Here is a 17,965-nt window from a genome sequence, read left to right on the forward strand (position 1 = left end):
GGTCTGTGACCCTCTCTGGCGATCCCCATTCATTGGTCCCTGGTGACAGTCTGTGTCTCTGAGGATCCCAACTGCCCCTCCCTCTCCCTCGCCCTCCTGGTGCCCTGCCTCTTTCGGGTCAGGTGTTCTCCCATCCCAGGGACCCAAGATGTCCTCGGATTTCCTGACGGGTGGCGGGTTTGGGCGGGGGAGGCTGGGCGGGTCCTCTCGCAGGCGGTGTGGCCCCTGGGCCCGCACCGCCCCTGTCCAGCACTGGGCATGCCCCAGGCGCTTCTATATAAAGCAGCGCTGTCTCAGCCAGGCGCTGTGTCGCCTTGGTGCCCTCTCCAGACCCCGCCTGGTCCGCGCCACCCGCCGAGTCCCAACGAGCCTCTGCCACCCACCAGGTACCCCGGCTCCTGCTGTCGCAGGGGAAAGCCAGGGAGGGAAACTGTGGGGCAGGGGCAGGGGCTGCGGGCGCGGGGACCTTGAGCGCCCGCGCCCCCCAGCGAGACCCGCGACTCTACCCGCCCCCATATCCCCACGCGGGGACCCGCGCGCCCCCCGCGGGACGGGCTGAGCGCCTGGACCCCCAGCGCTGCCGGGCTGGAGCTCAACGCCCAGGGATGTGTGAGCCGGGGCTGCAGGACCCATGGGGTCAGCGCGGCAACAATCCCTCCGCCTCCTCGGGTGGGGGTGGGGCAGCCTGGGACACCTCCCGGCAGGGACTAGAGAAGCCCCACGGTGTCCACCTCTCCGCCCCCAGAGTCTTCGGGGCTGGGCAGGGGAGTAGAGACCGCGGCCCTGACTCCCTGTTCTCTCCCCCTCTCGCTGCCCTCAGGCTCCCAGCCGCTCTCCACCTGTAAGATGGTGAGTCCCCTCTGGCCCCTCCCGCAAAGTGCCCAGGAACCGCACGGGAGAGAGGGCCCAGAGGGCAGCCTCTGGCACCCAGAAGCCTAACCCTGGGGCCGCCCCGTGCACACCGCTCAGCCCCGTAACCAGCTGCAATGCCCCCTTGTCTCCCGGGTCTGTCATGGGCCAAGCAGCTATTGTGTGTCGGGCACTCTGCCTCACCATCAACCCTGGGAGGCAGGCACTGATGGTCCCCTTTGGCATTCACTCATACGCACATTTATTGAGCACCTACTAGCCGTCTGGCACCATTCTAGGTTTGGGGATATGGCAAAGAACCCAGTCTGGGCTCTCAGGGAATTCGCTTTCTAAGGGAGGGCACCAAGGCCCACAGTTTGGCAGTGGTGAGCTGGGATTCAAGCCCAGGTCTGAGGCCAGACCTCTGCCCTCCTGGCCACGTGCAGCCCACTGCCCCCACCCCCGCCCCAGTGACCAAGGTGATGCTTTTGGTCCAAGGTTCAGCAGCACCTAAGGGTGGGATAGAGCAGACACCTAGCTCCCACAAGGCCCAAAGGAACCTCATGACTTGTCCAACGTGGCCCAGCTGGTCCCCTGGAGGAGAGGCCCACTTGTGTTCACACTAAGCCTCCGAGCAGCCCCATGTGGGAGTCAGCCAGGCTCAGACAGGGTCGGGAATGTAAGATTTCATCCCAAGAAAACATTTGCATGACTCAGAACACCTGAAGAGACGTGCATCCGCTTCTTCCCTACCACTGCCTAGCAAGGGCTGGGCGCACAGTAGGTCTTTAGGGTTGACCTGGAGATGACAAGGAACAGGTTCACCTACATATTCAAGTCTCAGCAGAACTCCATGATGGTAGATGGGTCACTGAGGCAGCTACAGTGTGCCAGGCACTGTTTAGATGCCAGGAATGCCTTGAAGAACAAAACACAAAAATCTCTGCCCCTGTGAACCAAGCCAGGGCAGACCCAGCCCCCCACCCCCACCCTGGGGCACTGCACATCGTCTACAAAGCTGTCCCACCTACTTGTTCCTGGTCTTCATTCTCCACTCCAGCCTCATCCTCTCCTGGTTCTTGGGACAGGGTCTGCCCTAAATGTAACCCAAGGGGGCTTATCTCTTGGGTGACTTAATGTGCCCTTTGCCCACCTTGCCCAACACCTACCACTTCTGTGGCACCCTCCCCCAGCTCTCCTCGGATCTGCTGGGTCCCCAGTGGAACTGCCCCCTGGGCTCCAAGGACCTGGAAGACAAGGAGGGCCTATGGGGAGGAGGCTCTGGCCTGCCACCCCCAGACTACTTCTCTGGCTCCTGGCGCCTCGACGTGGGCCTTGACTGCAAGGGCTCCCCTGAAGGGGCAGAGGCCCGGGCCTGGACCACCTACTACTACAGCCTCCTGCAGAGCTGTCTGCAGCAAGCTGGCCTTCCGGAGACCCAGGACCGCAGCCAGGTGCCCCGCACAGGTGCCCAAGGGCTCCACGGAGGGGGAACCCCTGGGATGAGGGAGGGGCTGCAGCCCTGACTGCTTCCCATCCCTGTCAAGGTCAGCTGCCCCCCCCCCCCCCCCCCCCCCCCGCTCCGGCTAGGTCTGAAGCCCGCGAGCCAGGCAACTTCGGGCAGGCAGGCAGTGTTTCCACGGGCCTCTGGCACCAGTCCAGTCCGAGATCCAGGCTTCCCTCCACCCCAGAAGATCCAGCCCCAGGATACGCAGCCACCTCTGTGGACCCACAGCCTCCATGGCAGTGTCCTGGGAGCTGCTGGAGAGGCAGTTGGCAGTTGGGACCCACAACTCCTCCTCTGCTTTATCTCTTTTTTAGTATTAAAACTGTTTGTTTTTTTTAATGTTTTTATTTTTTTAGAGAGAGGAAGGGAGAGAGAGAAACATCAATCAGCCACCTCCTGCACGCCCCCTACTGGGGATGGAGTCCACAACCTGGGCATGTGTCCTGACCATGAATCAAACTGGCACGTCTCAGCCCATCGGATGATGCTCAGTCCACTGAGCCAAACTGGCCGGGCTGCTTTACCTGTTTTACATACCAGGTGGCCACCAAAGAGTTAAGCTGCATTGTGCAGACTGGGCAACCGAGGTGCAGAGGCTCCTCCCCCCACTGCACAGGGGCCAAGGGTCCCACAGAAAGTCAGCGGCAGAGCTCAGGCTAGAACCCAGGTCTCTGCTTGCCCAGCCTCCAGTGTCTTCTAGACCAGCAGCAGAGAGAGGGAGCCAGCCTCACAGGGCAGGATGGGCCGTAGCTTCCTCTTCCCTCTCTAGCTTCCCCTCTGTTCCCTTAACTTTTATCATCCATACCCAGAAGGCCATGGGGGTAGGGAAGGGTGGGCAACAAGGGAGCCCCTGGTGAGCTTGGCGATGTTCTCTTCCCTTGAGGCTGCCCTGGGGCAGAGGTGACCTTGTGCATTCTGGGATCCCCTAGCACCTTTCTGTCTGTGCTGCTGGAGGGGGGTGTCCAGAGTCCAGGTGAGTGTGTACCCAAGTTCCCCAACCCTTCCTACGGAAAGAGCAGCCCTGCCCCGACCCAGCCACCTCCCAAAATACCCACTGACCCTGGCAACTGCCTGCATTCCAGGGGACCAGTTGCCATGCTCAAATTGGGGGTGGCCCCCACTACCCAGGGGCCGGAGCTGGAGGGGGAGGGCATGGGGCATGATGTCTTCCCTGGCCAGCAACTCTCCCCCACCTGCCCACAGGAAACATGCTTCTTTGCCTGTCCCCTGCTTGGCTGACGAAGGTGCCAGCACCGGGGCGGCCAGGAGAGGCGGCCCTGCTGGTCTCCAAGGCAGTGAGCTTTCACCCGGGGGGCCTGACATTCCTGGATGACTTTGTCCCCCAGCGCCAAGCCACCTACTTCCTGGTGGGCCTGGGACCTGGGCCTGGCCACGGTAGGGAAGCAGCTGAGCTCGCCCGCGACCTCACCTGCCCTACAGGAGCCTCAGCGGAGCTGGCCCGGCTGCTGGAGGACCGGCTGCTGACAAGGCACTTACTGGCCCAGAAGGGTGGTGTGGCTGTGCCAGCTACCCTGGCCTTCACCTACAAGCCACCCACACTGCTTCTGGGAGGGGATGCCAGCCCGGGACTACGGCTGGTGGAGCTGAGTGGCAAAGAGGGCCAGGAGGCACTGGTGAAGGAGGAAGTAGGGGCCTTTCTGCACTCTGAGGCCCTGGGTGATGCCCTGCAGGTAACAGGCTCTGCCCCCAGGTCCGTGCAGATGCCAGTAGGATGGGACCTGCGGATGGGTACCAAGTCCTGCTGGGAAGCTACCCCCAACTTTGTGCCCTGCTGCTGCCGCTCTCTCTGTGGCAACCCCCTGCCTTCTTACCTCAGTTTACTCACTGGCTCCTATGGTGTGACTTCTCATCCCGCAGGCACGTGGGTGGTGAGGAAGCCCCTTCCCCTTCCTGTGGTTGCAGGTGGCCATCAAGCTCAGCAGCTGGCGCTGGCGGGGGCGGCAGGCACTGCGTCTGTTCCCACGAACAGAGGTGGGCACAGTGGCGGACACAGTGGTGGCACTGCTGGAGGAACTGGAGGAGGAGGGGAGTGTCCTAGTGGAGGCTGTGTGCCCACCTGCCCGACTGCCTTTCCCAGGTGAGAGCCACCTGAGCCAGCCAGGGGTGGGAGCTGGGCTCTGCCTCCTGGCTGCTCTGTGCTGGGCTCAGGCTCACCGTCCCCCCCAGGGAACGCCCCTCCAGGTCCTGAGCTGGCTATGCGGATCTGTGCTGTGGTGTGTCGGACACAGGGTGACAGGCCCCTGCTGAGCAAGGTGAGCATGGCCCAGGTTTAGGTCATGACCCTGCTGACATACCCCAGTCTAGCCCCACTGAGCTGATGAGGACCCCTGGGCAGAGAAAGGACAAAATCTTTTTAAAAAAATATTTTAAATTTATTTGTATTTTTTGTTAATCCTCACCCAAGAATATTTTTTCACTGATTTTAGATAGAGTGGAAGGGAGGAAAAGGGGGGTTTGGGGGGAGAGAGAGAGAGAGAGAGAGGTGAAAGAGACACATAGGCCCTGGCCCATTTGGCTCAGCGGTTAGCGCGTCGGCCCGTGGGCCAATGAGACCCGGGTTCGATTCCGGCCAAGGCACGTACTTCAGTTGCGGTTTGTCCCCAGCCCTGGTCGGGGTCCTGCGGGAGGCAGCTAGTTGATGCGTCTCCCTCGCATCGATGTTTCTCTCTCTCTCTGTCTCCCTCTTACTCTGTCTAAAAGTAAACAACAACAACAACAAAAAACTGTCTAAAGATAAATGGGGGAAAAAAAAATCCTCTGGTGAGGATTTAAAAAAAAACAAAAAAACTAGACATTGATTGGTTGCCTCCTGAACCACCCTGACCGGGGCCAGGGATCAAACCTGCAACCCAGGCATGTGCCCTTGACCTGGAATCAAACCTGAGGCCCTCAGTCTGCGGGCTGACACTCTAACCACTGAGCCAAAGCAGCCTGGGCAATTTTTTAAAATAACATTTTAATATGTTTTTATTGACTTTAGAGAGAGAGGAAGGGAGAAACATTCATCAGTTGCCTCCCACATGCGCCCCAACTGGCATCAAACCTGCAACCTGATTATGTGCCCTGACAGGGAATCAAACCTGCCACCTTTTGGTGTACAGGACAACGCTCCAACCCACTGAGCCACACTGGCCAGGACAAGAGGATAAAGGGGGATGTTGGCTGCCTCTGGAAGGACTCCTGGGTCTCACCCTTTTCCCCTCTTCCAACCCTTCCTGCAGCCCCCACATCAGGAGCCTTACTGATCCCCGTGCTGGGGCTCAGGGCTGAATCCTCTTCCCAGGGAGCTCTTGTCCACAGAAGAGGCTGACCCAGGGTCCCTGACAAACCTCCAGTGCCTAGAGCCCTTTAGGGGGGGCCTCCAAGCTGGGGAGCTCAGGAAAGCTTAGGGACCCTCCTGGGTGTACAGCTCTGGGCCAAGCTGAGAGGGAGAGAGTCTCAGTCCTCCTCAGGGAGTTCCTGGCCTGGGGCACCAGGGCGGCACAGGCCCCCAGGGCTGCAGGAGCTAGGGGCCAGCATGCTTGGAGCCCTCAGGGAGCAGGGACCCCAGCTGGGACTGGGAACGTGGGTAGAATCCCCCAGGGGTCTAGGGACCAGATGGGCAATGGCTGCTGAGGTGGTTTGTACAGTGTATGTCACATTGGAGAACAAGGTTTCTTGGATGTCCAGAGGGGTCTGGCCTTAATCCTGGCACAGGGGGAGCTGTGCATGCATGGGGAGGGGCGGGGGTGGTGGTTCCTGGTGGGACTCCTCCTAGGCCAGTCCCCTGAGTCGCACCCTGTCCAGGTGGTGTGCGCGGTGGGCCGTGGGGACCGGCCTCTGCGGCACCAGAATTCTTTGCCACGGACGCTGGAGGTGGTGCTGGCCCAGTGCGGCCTGGGCGAGGCGGCACAGGTGGCGGTGGTGCGACAGAGCGTCAAGGCGGCGTCTGAGGCTGCGCTGGCCGCCGTACTGGCCCTGGAGGCCGGTCTGAGCGCTGAGCAGCGCGGCGGGCGTCTGGCCTGCACTGACTTCCTCGGTGAGTGCCAGGCCGGAGGCTGGGGACCTGGAGGGCGAGCGGGGGACATGACCTGAGGGCGGCCGGCGCTGAACCGGTGCCCCGCTCGGCCCAGGCGTGGACTTCGCCCTGACGGTGGCGGGTGGCGCGCTTATCCCGGTGGCCCTGGAGCTGAACAGCGGCCTGTGCCTGGAGGCGTGCGGCGCGCTCGAGGGGCTCTGGGCTGCTCCGCGCTCGGGGACGGCGACCAAGGAGGCGGCGGCAGCCACGCCGCTCGTGGAGACCATGCTGCGGCGCTCCGCTCGCTGCCTCGTGGAGGGAAAGCAGCTGCTGGTGATCGGCGCGGGCGGAGTCGGCAAGAAGTTCGTGTGGGAGGCGGCGCGTGACTACGGGCTCAAGGTGGGCGGGGCGCGGGGCGCGGGGCGGGGCCAGGTTCCGCCCTGAGTGGTGGAAGCAGAGCCCAGGCGCAAGGAGGGCGTTTGGAGGCGGGGCCAACACCACTAGGGGCGGGGTCTGTGCGGGATCGACCCGCTCGGTGTTGGATCCCGGCGTCGAGGCGAGTCCGCCGCCTGGCCCAGGTTAGAAGTCTAAACTCTGGCTGCTGTCCCAGTTCTGTCCCCGCCAGTTTTAAGCGGAGCCTAGGGTAGACAGGCTGGAGACGCGGGGGCGGCATCCAAGGCTAGTTCCAGAATCCGGGCTTTGAATGCCAGGCTCAGGAGCCTGACCCTATCCTGCAGAAAGGGCAGGGGCTTCCTTTGAGATTGAATTCCTGAGGGACAAGGAGGGTGCGAGGGTGCTGGCGAGCAGCTTACAGATCCCGAAGCAAGTTCACAACAGTGTCCTCGTTACAGAATCTGGAGCCATGCAGGCAGAATAGACATTCTTATTCCCATTGAACAGATAAGAAAACAGAGGCCAAATGTCTAGGCTCTTCCTGGCCCCAATCTACCACAGTGGCCTCCTCTCCCCTCTCCCAGAGGCCACCTGCCCCAGCCATTCCTATGCCTCTACGTTCTCTGCCTTGCACCCTGCGTTCGCCTGGAATGTCTCTTTACTCCTCACATTGCCAAGTGTTACAGTGCAACCACCCCCTTGCCCTCTTCAAGGGCTGCCACTGCCCTGGGCACCAGCTGCTTTGTGTCTATCTGCCTAGCAGGCAGTGAGCTTTGGAGGTGCGGGGCCCCACTAGATTCTTCTGTGGGTACCTCCCAGTGTCAGAACACATTAGATAAAGGATGACCAAAAGCATAATGCTCAAAGACACCAGACCACCTGTCCGGAGCCCCAAGCCTGCTAGTTTCCCTACAAGCCCTGTACAGAGCAAGGCTGCCTGGGGGAATGAGCCCCTTGCCCTCCTCACCCCACCCCTCTACCCTCTCCCTCCTGCAGCCATCTTTCCTCTGCCTGGCTCTTATTCAGTTTCCAGCTTGAGCATTGCCTCTTCTAGGATGCTTTCTCTCCCCGCCAGACTGGATTAAGTTTCCCACCTTTGCACCTCCCATTTACTCAATTATCAACAAATGTGGTTTCCACAGCTGCACCTGGTGGAGTCAGACCCCAACCACTTTGCATCTCAGCTTGTGCAGACTTTCATCCACTTTGATGTGACGGAGCATCGGAAGGATGAGGAGAATGCAAGGTTGCTGGCAGAGCTAGTGCGGGCACGGGGCCTGCAGCTAGATGGCTGCTTCTCATACTGGGACGACTGCCTGGTGCTCACAGCCTTGCTCTGCCAGGAGCTGGGTCTGCCCTGCAGCCCCCCAGCCGCCATGCGCCTGGCCAAGCAGAAGAGCCGCACCCAGCTGCACCTGTTGTGCTGCCACGGCCCGCCCTGGCCTGCACCCTCCCTCCATGCTGTGCCTTGCTGCCCACTGGAGAGTGAGGCTGACGTGGAGAGGGCTGTCTGCCAGGTGCCCCTGCCAGGTGTCATGAAGCTGGAGTTTGGAGCCGGGGCAGTGGGCGTGCGGCTGGTGAAGGATGCACTGCAGTGCCACCAGCACTTTTCCCAGATCGCCCATGACCTGCAGGGCGAGGCCGATCACCCTGGCATTGGGCTGGGCTGGGGCAACTCCATGCTGCTGATGGAGTTCATTGAGGGCACTGAGCACGACGTGGATCTGGTGCTGTTTGGTGGGAGACTGCTGGCTGCCTTTGTCTCCGACAATGGCCCCACTCGGCTGCCTGGCTTCACTGAGACAGCAGCCTGCATGCCCACTGGGCTAGCTCCAGAGCAGGAGGCACAGCTGGTGCAGGCGGCTTTCCGCTGCTGCCTCGGCTGTGGGCTGTTGGATGGGGTCTTCAACGTGGAGCTCAAGATGACCAAGGCTGGTCCTCGGCTCATCGAGATCAACCCCCGCATGGGTGGCTTCTACCTTCGGGACTGGATCCTGGAACTCTACGGTGTGGACCTGCTGCTGGCTGCTGCTATGGTGGCCTGTGGCCTGCGACCTGCCTTGCCTGCCCACCCACGGGCCAGTGGCCACATAGTGGGTGTCACTGGCCTAGTGTCTCAGCACTTGCAGGTGCTGAGTTCCACTGCCATCCAAGAGGCTCTGCAGGCTCTTCATGACCAGGGCGTGCTGCGCTTCAATCAGTTCATATCTTTAGAGGAGGCCCAGGTGACTGGCAAGTATGAGGAGCCCTACTGCAGTGTGGCCTGTGCTGGACCCAGCCCAGCTGAGGCCCGCCTCCGCCTGCTGGGGCTCTGCCAGGGCCTGGGCATTGATGGGCCCCACTACCCTGTTGCCCATTTCCTGTCCCACTTCAAATAGAACTGGGGCCAAAGGGCAGAGCAAAGTACTGAAGTGGGTGCTATGTTGCCTTCAGCTTCCTGATACTCTCCCTGCCTCTCTTCCCATAGCGCTGCCCCAACCCTGGCCTAGCCCACTCCCAGGCCTCAGGTCTGTTCCAGAGTGGCAGGGCCATTTTGACACCAAGGCCTCCTAGATTTAAGGGCCACAAAAGAAAGTAACTGGAAGGCCATTGGGTCCTCTTGCCCTTCCAAAGGCCCCAGTCCAGCCCAAAGCTGCCCCAGGGCTCTATCCATGGAGACAGGACAGCAGCTGAACACACACACACACACCCCAGGTAGGTAGGAGTGGACCCAAACCTAGCCCATCCACCCCACCCCTCCAAGCATCTCTCTCTTCCTGCCACCCGCAGGAGGAAAGAACCTGGCAGGCCCTGGCCTTGGACAAATTCCAAGAAAACCTGACACTAAACCCCCTGTCCTCTTACTCTCACCCCCTCATTTAGGTCTAGACACTGCTGACAACTTCTGGCAGTGCCCCACCTGCCTCATTTGACCTGAGCAGTAGAAGCAGGTGACCTGGGGTCAGCAGCTACCATCTCCCCTCTAGGTAGACATAATTGCCCCCATTCTACAGATGAAGAAACAGGCTCAAAGAGGAAAAACCACTGCCTGAAGATCATATCACAGTGGATGGAACGTTGAGGGACAAGATGTAGGGTCCAGGTTCCTGCTTTTACTAAGTCTTACATGCCCACTTAGCTTCCAAGCCTTGCTCACCTCCCTGCCCTCATTCATATGTGGCCCTGACACGTGAACACCCCCCTCATGCACATGTGTTATCTTCACCAGGCTTAGGTGCTTTGGCCTCTGGTACACCTAACTGGCATTGACAGAGGAGAGTCTACACTCCCTAATTCAGGGGAGGCTGCTTTAAGAACTCCCGTCTCTGCTCAGCATAGGAGTTGTGGACAGCTCCACAAGCATCCCTCTCCAAATAAAGGCTTAAGGACTACTGAAATGTCCAGAGTCTGGCATAGGTTCTTGCGACTTGGACAACACCTGTCAGGCTCAGCTAGATGGGGGAAGGGAGGAGTGAGAGGTGTCTAGGGGACAACTGTAGCATCTGGAGCTACGGATAACTGCCACACTGGCCAGGCTTTTGGGTTGACCTTCCGTGGGAGCCTGCCAGGAGCACCCACACCTGAGCTAAACCTGAGGGACTTGTGAGGGTGGAATTACCAGAGGGCCACATCTAACCAGATAATCCTCCTCGTCTGGAGACCCCTGAAATCTGGCCGTCCGAGTTTATATTTACCCATCCAAAGCCTCATCTGGCCCAATTCACCCCTACAGAGCCCCATCCAACGAGAATCCGTGCCCAGATCTAAAGTCACAGACCAGGTTTCGTGTGTTCATTCATTCATTCATCTATCCTTTCTTTTTTTTAAATATGTTTTTATTGACTTTTATATTTTTTTTATTTAACAAGTTTTTTTTCTTTACTGATTTTTAGAGAGGAAGGGAGAGGGAGAGAGAGAGAAACATCGATGAGAGAGAGCATTGACTGGATGCCCCCCACTAGGGATCAGGCCCACAATCTGGGCATGTGTCCTGAACCGGAATTGAACCCACGACTCTTTGGTCCGCAGTCAGACACTCTCAGGCCGCCCCTGTCTGGTACCACTCCCTGCGGGCTGTGCAGGGAAGACAGAAGGTTTGGACAAACAGGGCTCCGCAGGTTTTGGCACTCTGGCACTCTGGAACTACAATTCCCGAGATGCCTTGCGACAGACGCCATGTTTTTTCCCCGCAAGGCTTCCCGGCTGGCTCCCGGGAGGGCGATACTCTTGCGTAGTGGGCGCGCGCAGCAGCCGTCGCGGAGTGATAACGTCAAGGCCGGCCGGGGCTGTCAGTCCTAGCGCGGCCAGGTACGGGCCGGAGGGCCCCCGGCCCCGCCGCCATGGCTGCCGTGTTTGACCTGGACCTGGAGACAGAGGAAGGCAGCGAGGGCGAGGGCGAGCCAGAGTTCAGCCCCGCGGTGAGTGGTCCGCCCGGGTGCGGCTCGGTCCCAGAGCCGATCCCATCACCCTGTCGATGGGATCGCCTCGGCTCCCCGCCTCCAGAGTGGGCTCCGCTCCTGCAGACCCCGACCTTTCTCAGATCCCGGCCCCTATTGAGCTCCTACCCGATCCTCACCCCGACCTGCCTTCCAGGACCCCAGCCCTCCTTGTCCCTGATTCTCCCTTTTCTGCCCTCTTCCTCTCCTCACCGGTCCTGGCTCATCACCAGCCAGCTGCCATTCCTGACCCCTCTTCCCCCGGGCCAAGCAGCTCAGCCTGGGGGCGGGGGTGGGGTGGGGATCCTGCACCTCCCTTGCCTCTTACCCCTCGGTTTCTCACAGGACGTGTGTCCCCTTGCCGAGTTGAGGGCGGCTGGCCTGGAGTGAGTGAAGGTCGTGTTGGGGGAGGAGGGAATGGGCTGGGAAAGGGAACCTGGGAAGTATGGAGCCCCCACTGACTTCCTGTGTCCACAGGCCTGTGGGGCACTATGAAGAGGTGGAGCTGACCGAGACCAGTGTGAACCCCGGCCCTGAGCGCATTGGGCCCCACTGCTTTGAGCTGCTGCGTGTGCTGGGCAAGGGGGGCTATGGCAAGGTACTGGCCCCACCTCCTTCCTCACTGGCCTCACAGCAAAGGATTCTCAAAACAAACTAGGCTTGTAAATCAGGAGAGCCTTCGGCAGAACTAAGAGGTGGAAACATAAAGGAGAGACAGGCAAACCGTCTCTGAATCAAACGTGAAATCTTTCCTGCCCCACCCTTAGGTGGGCATCAGCCTCTGGGTCCCAGTGCCTCAGGGTGGGGCCTTTTGAAGATAGGGTGTGGAGAGGGAAGTTGATCCTGTCTTCCCTGCCCTACAGGTGTTCCAGGTGCGAAAGGTGCAGGGCACCAACTTGGGCAAAATATATGCCATGAAAGTCCTGAGGAAGGTGAGTTATTCATTCAGCCAACAAATCCTCCCTGAGTAGTTGCTATTCCCGCTGCACTACACTAGGTTTTGGGAAGACAGCACTGAAGGTGATGGAGGAGATAGTCCTGCCTTGGACACTTGCTGGTCTGTTGTCAGTTGTGATTACTGTCATGTGCCGCTTAATGAGGGCATACGTTCTGAGCAATGCATTATTAGGTAACTTCATTGTTGTGTGAACATCAGAGTGCACATACACAAACCTAGATGGTCTCGCCTACTGCACACCCAGGCTATGTGACGGAGCCTGTTGCTTCTGGGCTACAAGCCTGTACAGCACACTACTATAAAAAATAGCACAAAATTAAATCAAGCACACGAGAAAGGGATGCAATCCAGAGATGCTGTAAGCAAGACGTGTGAGGCTGCAGCCAGTGTAGTACACAAATTGTTGCATAGCAAACTGCTTTATAAGTAGAAAGAGCACACTCTAAAGTAGAGATACAAAGTATAGTATACAGCCCTGGCAGGTTTGGCTCAGCAGTTAGAGCCAAACAGTCGGCCTGTGGACTGTTTGGATCCAGGTTGGATTCCGGTCAACGGCACATACCTCAGTTTTGGTTTGTCCCTGGCCTTGGTTGGGGTCCTGTGGGAGGCAACCACTCGATGTGTCTCTTTCACGTTGATGTTTTTCTCTCTCTCCTCCTTTCACTCTATCTGAAGGTATTGGGAGGGGGAGAGATAGGTCAAAATATAGTACACATAAGTCAGTAACAGTCATTTATTATCATTATTGTTCACAAGTATTCTGTACTCTCCATAATTGTAGGTACGATGCTTTTTTTTTTTTTTTTTTTTTAATCCTCGCCCGAGGATATTTCTACATTTCAGACAGAGTGGGAGGGAGAGAGAGAGAGACATCGATGTGAGAGAGACATATCGATCGTATGATGCTTTTATACAGCTGGTGGCGCAACATCACCACAAACATGCGAGGAATGCGTTGTGCTAGGACTTCCCATAGGAATTCTTTAAAAAATTTGTTTTTCTTTACTGATTTCAGAGAGAGAGAGATAGAAACATCGATGAGAGAGAATGTCAACTGGCCGCCTCCTGCATGCCCCTCACTGGGGACTTGGTCCACAACTTGGGCATGTGTCCTGACTGGGAATTGAACTGGCAACCTCTTGGTGCATGGGTCGATGCTCAACCACTGAGCCACACCGGCCGGGCTACATAGGCATTTTTAGCTCCATTATAATCTGTGGGAGCACTGTCATAAATGTGCTTCGTTGTTGACTGAAATGTCATGCAGCACAACTGTATGTTGTTTTTGTAGTCATTCTCAACCAGGGGCACTTTGCCTCCCAGGGGACATTTGGCAGTGCCTGAATACATTTTGGAGTCATGACTATAGAGGGGTGCCAATGGCATCTGGCGGGCAGAGGCCAGGGATGCTGCTAGCGATCCTGCAGTGCACGGGGCAGCCCCCCACACCAAGGAATCATCTGCCCAAGGTGTCAGCAGTGCCGAGGTTGAGAAACTGCTAGAGCGTGATGCTGATAGAGCAGAATTATGGAGAAATATAATGGAGTGATAGAGGCTGGCTGAAGGATAATGGCTGGAGGGACTGAAGGGGCTCTGGGTGCCCACCTTTTAACCTATCCCTGCATCTCCAGGCCAAAATTGTGCGCAACGCCAAGGACACGGCACACACACGGGCTGAGCGGAACATTCTGGAGTCAGTGAAGCACCCCTTCATTGTGGAACTGGCCTACGCCTTCCAGACTGGTGGCAAGCTCTACCTCATCCTCGAGTGCCTCAGTGGTATGAGGGGGCGCAGCAAGGGTGTGGGCAGGGCCAAGGAACCAGCACAGGAAGGTCTGAGGGTTGTAGGGGAAGCCTGGATAGAAGTGGCGTGTAGAATGGCTAGGGGACCCCCACACCCATCCATCAGTCTGTCTGTCCATTCATTCATTCATTCACTAATTCATTCATTCATTCAGCAAACATCTGCCCAGCGCCTATTGTGTCCCTCGCCTGTGTTGGGGGTAGATGGGAATGGTGGGAGTTTGTTTAGAGGTCTAGAGGGTTGTTTTGTTCATTTCCACTGTCCCTTTGTGTCCTGTTCCTTTCTCCTGTGTGTTCTGCGTCCAGTCAGGTCCCAAGTCCAGTTGGGTCATTCCCTGCCGTGTCCTCCATCCTTTCTCCTCTCTCGGGGGTGGGGAGGCACAGCTGTGTCTTAACTCCAGCTCATCTTCTCCTGGTGTCTCCTCCACTAACTCCCAGGGCCATCGTCTCGAGCCTGGCTGTTCCCAACACTCCTCAGAACTCACGCTCCCTGTAGCTACTGCATAAAGCCTGGCCTCTCCTTGGGGCCTCCTGTTCGCCGTGGAGCGGTCCAGGCCTGCTTTGCTCACCTACCCCCCCCACCAGATGAACCCCGGGAGCTCCGTTCCCTGGGCTCCATCTCAGCTTCCCCGTTAAGTCCCCCTGTGTCCTCACTTTGGGATTTTCTTCTCCTTTGTCTCCTCTGTGAGGTGTTTTTGGGTTAAGCTCTGGGAGCTGTCGCCTCAGTCTGGCATGTCTGTCTCCCATTAGACTGAGCATCCTGAGGGCAATGGCTGGGTCTCTTTATCTCTGTGTCCCCAGCTTCACCCAGCACAGGGCCAGGCACCGAGTAGGCGTCGGTAGATGTTTGCTGAATTGAATTGAACCCCACGGCAGCTCTGTGAGGCAGGTAGGGCGGGAATGACGAGCCCCACTCCCCAAGGAGAGACCGAGACTCGGAGGACAAAGGAGCTTGGTCCCAGCACACGGCTGCTGACGTGTTTGTGTCGCAGGTGGCGAGCTCTTCACGCAGTTGGAGCGAGAGGGCATCTTCCTAGAAGACACGGCCTGGTGGGTGTGACTTCCTGCCTCTCTGGGGTGCCCCGGGGATCCCGTAGGCCTGCCTCCCCCTTCACTGTTGCCGTTCCGTCCTGTCTCTGCAGTTTCTACCTGGCAGAGATCACACTGGCCCTGGGCCATCTCCACTCCCACGGCATCATCTACCGGGACCTCAAACCTGAGAACATCATGCTCAGCAGCCAGGGTGCGCATGTGTAGTTGTATCTACCGATGCACCTCTGGGGAGGGTTGAAGAGCCCCATGGGCTGGCCCGGGGCCCTGACCACCCCTCCAACATTCTTCCTCAGGCCACATCAAACTGACAGACTTCGGACTTTGCAAGGAGTCGATTCATGAGGGTGTCGTCACCCACACTTTCTGTGGCACCATTGAGTACATGTAAGTGGCAGCTGGCCGGGCCCAGGGGTTGGGAGGACAGCCAGGAAGGGCCTGGCCCAACTGATGGTTCCACCTGGCTCCCAGGGCCCCTGAGATTCTGGTGCGCAGCGGCCACAACCGGGCAGTGGACTGGTGGAGCCTGGGGGCCCTGATGTATGACATGCTCACTGGATCGGCAAGTCCAGCCTCCTCGAGAGGGTGGGAGTGGGGGCAGGAGGAGGTCCCTCTCCCGGGCAGGGGCAGGGCCTGGAGGGAGGCCCACAAGGCTCCTCTCACCTCCTCCTCCTCCAGCCACCCTTCACTGCAGAGAATCGGAAGAAAACCATGGACAAGATTATCAAAGGGAAGCTGGCGCTGCCCCCCTACCTCACCCCAGATGCCCGGGACCTCGTCAAAAAGGTCCCTCCTGCCCTTTGGCCCCATCTCACTTCCCGGCCCTGCACAGGCTCCCGGGCGCCTCTGGGTCGTGGGGAGCTGCCTGAGCAGCGCGCCCTTGGGCTGGAGAAGCACGGGCTTCGCAGGCCTGGCACTGAGCTCCGGGCTTAGCTGGGACGCAGGGCAGCCGCTGACCCTGACAAGGCCCTGCTCTAAATCCTAATCTGCAAACCACTGGTGACGAGCTAGCCGCTCTTCAATTAAAAAGGCGATCAGGACATGGCTGGTTTGGCTCAGCAATTAGAGCACCGGCCCGCAGACCAATGAGTCTCGGGTTCGATTCCAGTCAAGGGCACGTACCTTGGTTGTGGTTCTTCCCCGTCCCTGGTTGGGTCGTGCGGGGGGCAACCAGTTGATGTGGCTCTATCTGTGTCTCTCTCTCCCTTCCTCCCAGTCTATCTGATAGTAAGTGGAAAAAATATCCTTGGGTGAAGTATTAAAAGAAAAAGAGATAGACAGTCAGGGTGCAGAGGCAGGTAGGCCCTTGTGCAGATGGAGTTGGTCCCCAGTAAAGCACCCTGGGGTGGTGCCAGCAACCACATGCCTTTGCAAAGGCTTCATGGAGAAGGGGACATTGGACCAAACCTTGGAAGTCTGAGAGTGTCAGTAGATGGAGACCACACTCCAGAGGCCTTGCCCTCCCACTTCTCCTTCCCCTCCCCCCCTTCCCCTCCCCCAGCCAGCCCCCGGGAACACGGGGACACAGGAGCAGTGCCTCGGTCCCAGACCCTCACCCTCTGCCCTGTCCTACAGTTTCTGAAGCGGAATCCCAGCCAACGGATTGGGGGTGGCCCAGGGGACGCTGCTGATGTGCAGGTGGGTCTGGAACCACCATGGGGTGGGGCCGCAGGGCAGGGAGTTACTGAGGGAGCCAAGGGGGGTGAACTGTTGGCACGTTTGGGGGTGCTGTACCCACAGAGGCACCCCTTTTTCCGGCACATTAATTGGGACGATCTCCTGGCCCGCCGTGTGGATCCCCCATTCAGGCCTTGTCTGGTGAGTGGTGGTCCCGTTGGCCCACTGGCAGGTGGAGGACCCGTCTTGGACACCCCTTGACCCTTCCCCACTTGGGTCTGCCCACAGCAGTCAGAGGAGGACGTGAGCCAGTTTGACACCCACTTCACACGGCAGACACCAGTGGACAGTCCAGACGACACGACCCTCAGTGAGAGCGCCAACCAGGCCTTCCTGGTGCGGTCCGGGGGGCTTTCGGGTTCTGGGGACATGGGTGGGGGTTGTGGCTAAGGAGCAGCGGACGCTGAGTGTTGCCGGCCTGCCTCCGTGCCCCACCCCCCAGGGCTTCACATACGTGGCACCCTCCGTCCTGGACAGCATCAGGGAGGGCTTCTCTTTCCAGCCCAAGCTGCGTTCCCCCAGGCGCCTCAACAGCAGCCCGCGGACCCCCATCAGGTACCTCGGAGCACAGGGGAGCCTGTCGCTGGGGCAGGAGCCAGTTCTAGCTGGGGCTCTGCCGTGAACCCCGGGGCTGCCTGGGCTGAGTCTCTGCGCCAGCATTAGCCTGGTTCCCATGCGCCATGGGGCCCCTTGTGCAGTGACTGCCAGGGCGGGCCCTTCACCTCCCAGCCTGTGCGCCCAGTCAGGTGGGGAAGTCGGCCCTCCTGCCCTGGTACCGGCAGGTGCTGACTGCCTTGGTTTCTCCTGCAGCCCCCTGAAGTTCTCACCCTTTGAGGGGTTCCGGCCCAGCCCCAGCCTGCCAGAGCCCATGGAGCCCCCGCTACCTCCTCTCCTGCCGCCACCACCACCCTCAAGCACTGTCCCCCTCCCCATCCGACCCCCCTCAGGGACCAAGAAGTCTAAGAGGGGCCGTGGGCGCCCTGGGCACTAGGCGGATGGGTAGGGATGAGGACAGCTGTTGCGGCTTCCCCTGCGGGCCGTGAAGGCAGCAGAACCCTGGGGGCACCTAGGGGTAGAGGAGCGAGTGTGAGAGCGTGTGTCTCTGTTGGTGGCCGTGCCCCTGAATCATGAGCAGAAGGGCTGGCTGCAGCCATGGCTGCCGGGGGAGGGCCTCCCACAGCTGAGCTTACAGAATTAAAGCATCAAATCATGGTACTGACCTGCCTCTTTCTTTGGCCGTCTGGAGGCAGGAGTGGGCAGGGTCATGCCAGAGGAACCCCTGCCTAGTGACAGAA

At 59.0% G+C, this 17,965-nt stretch overlaps 2 protein-coding genes across 3 annotated transcripts; both read left to right on the forward strand.

Moving 5' to 3' along the window:
* Positions 1-346: 346 nt before the first annotated feature.
* CARNS1 (carnosine synthase 1) lies at positions 347-9,427 on the forward strand. Its single transcript, XM_036259241.1, has 10 exons — positions 347-386; positions 821-849; positions 2,043-2,316; positions 3,240-3,329; positions 3,560-4,047; positions 4,280-4,454; positions 4,544-4,629; positions 6,164-6,395; positions 6,490-6,773; positions 7,910-9,427. The coding sequence occupies exons 2-10, from the start codon at positions 847-849 to the stop codon at positions 9,143-9,145; spliced, it is 2,868 nt and encodes a 955-aa protein (XP_036115134.1). The 5' UTR covers positions 347-386; positions 821-846; the 3' UTR covers positions 9,146-9,427.
* A 1,582-nt stretch (positions 9,428-11,009) lies between these two features.
* Positions 11,010-17,904, forward strand: RPS6KB2 (ribosomal protein S6 kinase B2). 2 transcript variants are annotated; one of them, XM_036258050.1, is made up of 15 exons: positions 11,010-11,164; positions 11,528-11,568; positions 11,660-11,780; positions 12,046-12,114; positions 13,772-13,919; positions 14,936-14,993; positions 15,086-15,186; positions 15,290-15,380; positions 15,465-15,555; positions 15,672-15,779; positions 16,569-16,631; positions 16,734-16,811; positions 16,899-17,006; positions 17,113-17,225; positions 17,481-17,903. In XM_036258050.1, the coding sequence occupies exons 1-15, from the start codon at positions 11,087-11,089 to the stop codon at positions 17,659-17,661; spliced, it is 1,449 nt and encodes a 482-aa protein (XP_036113943.1). In that variant the 5' UTR covers positions 11,010-11,086; the 3' UTR covers positions 17,662-17,903. The 2 variants fall into 2 exon arrangements, with proteins under 2 accessions (XP_036113943.1, XP_036113944.1); XM_036258051.1 differs by lacking the exon at positions 15,672-15,779 and having other exon boundaries at positions 17,481-17,904.
* The last annotated feature ends 61 nt before the right edge of the window (positions 17,905-17,965 follow it).

The sequence above is a fragment of the Molossus molossus genome, unplaced genomic scaffold (genome assembly GCF_014108415.1).
Source record: "Molossus molossus isolate mMolMol1 unplaced genomic scaffold, mMolMol1.p scaffold_m16_p_13, whole genome shotgun sequence".
Lineage (NCBI taxonomy): Eukaryota > Metazoa > Chordata > Mammalia > Chiroptera > Molossidae > Molossus > Molossus molossus.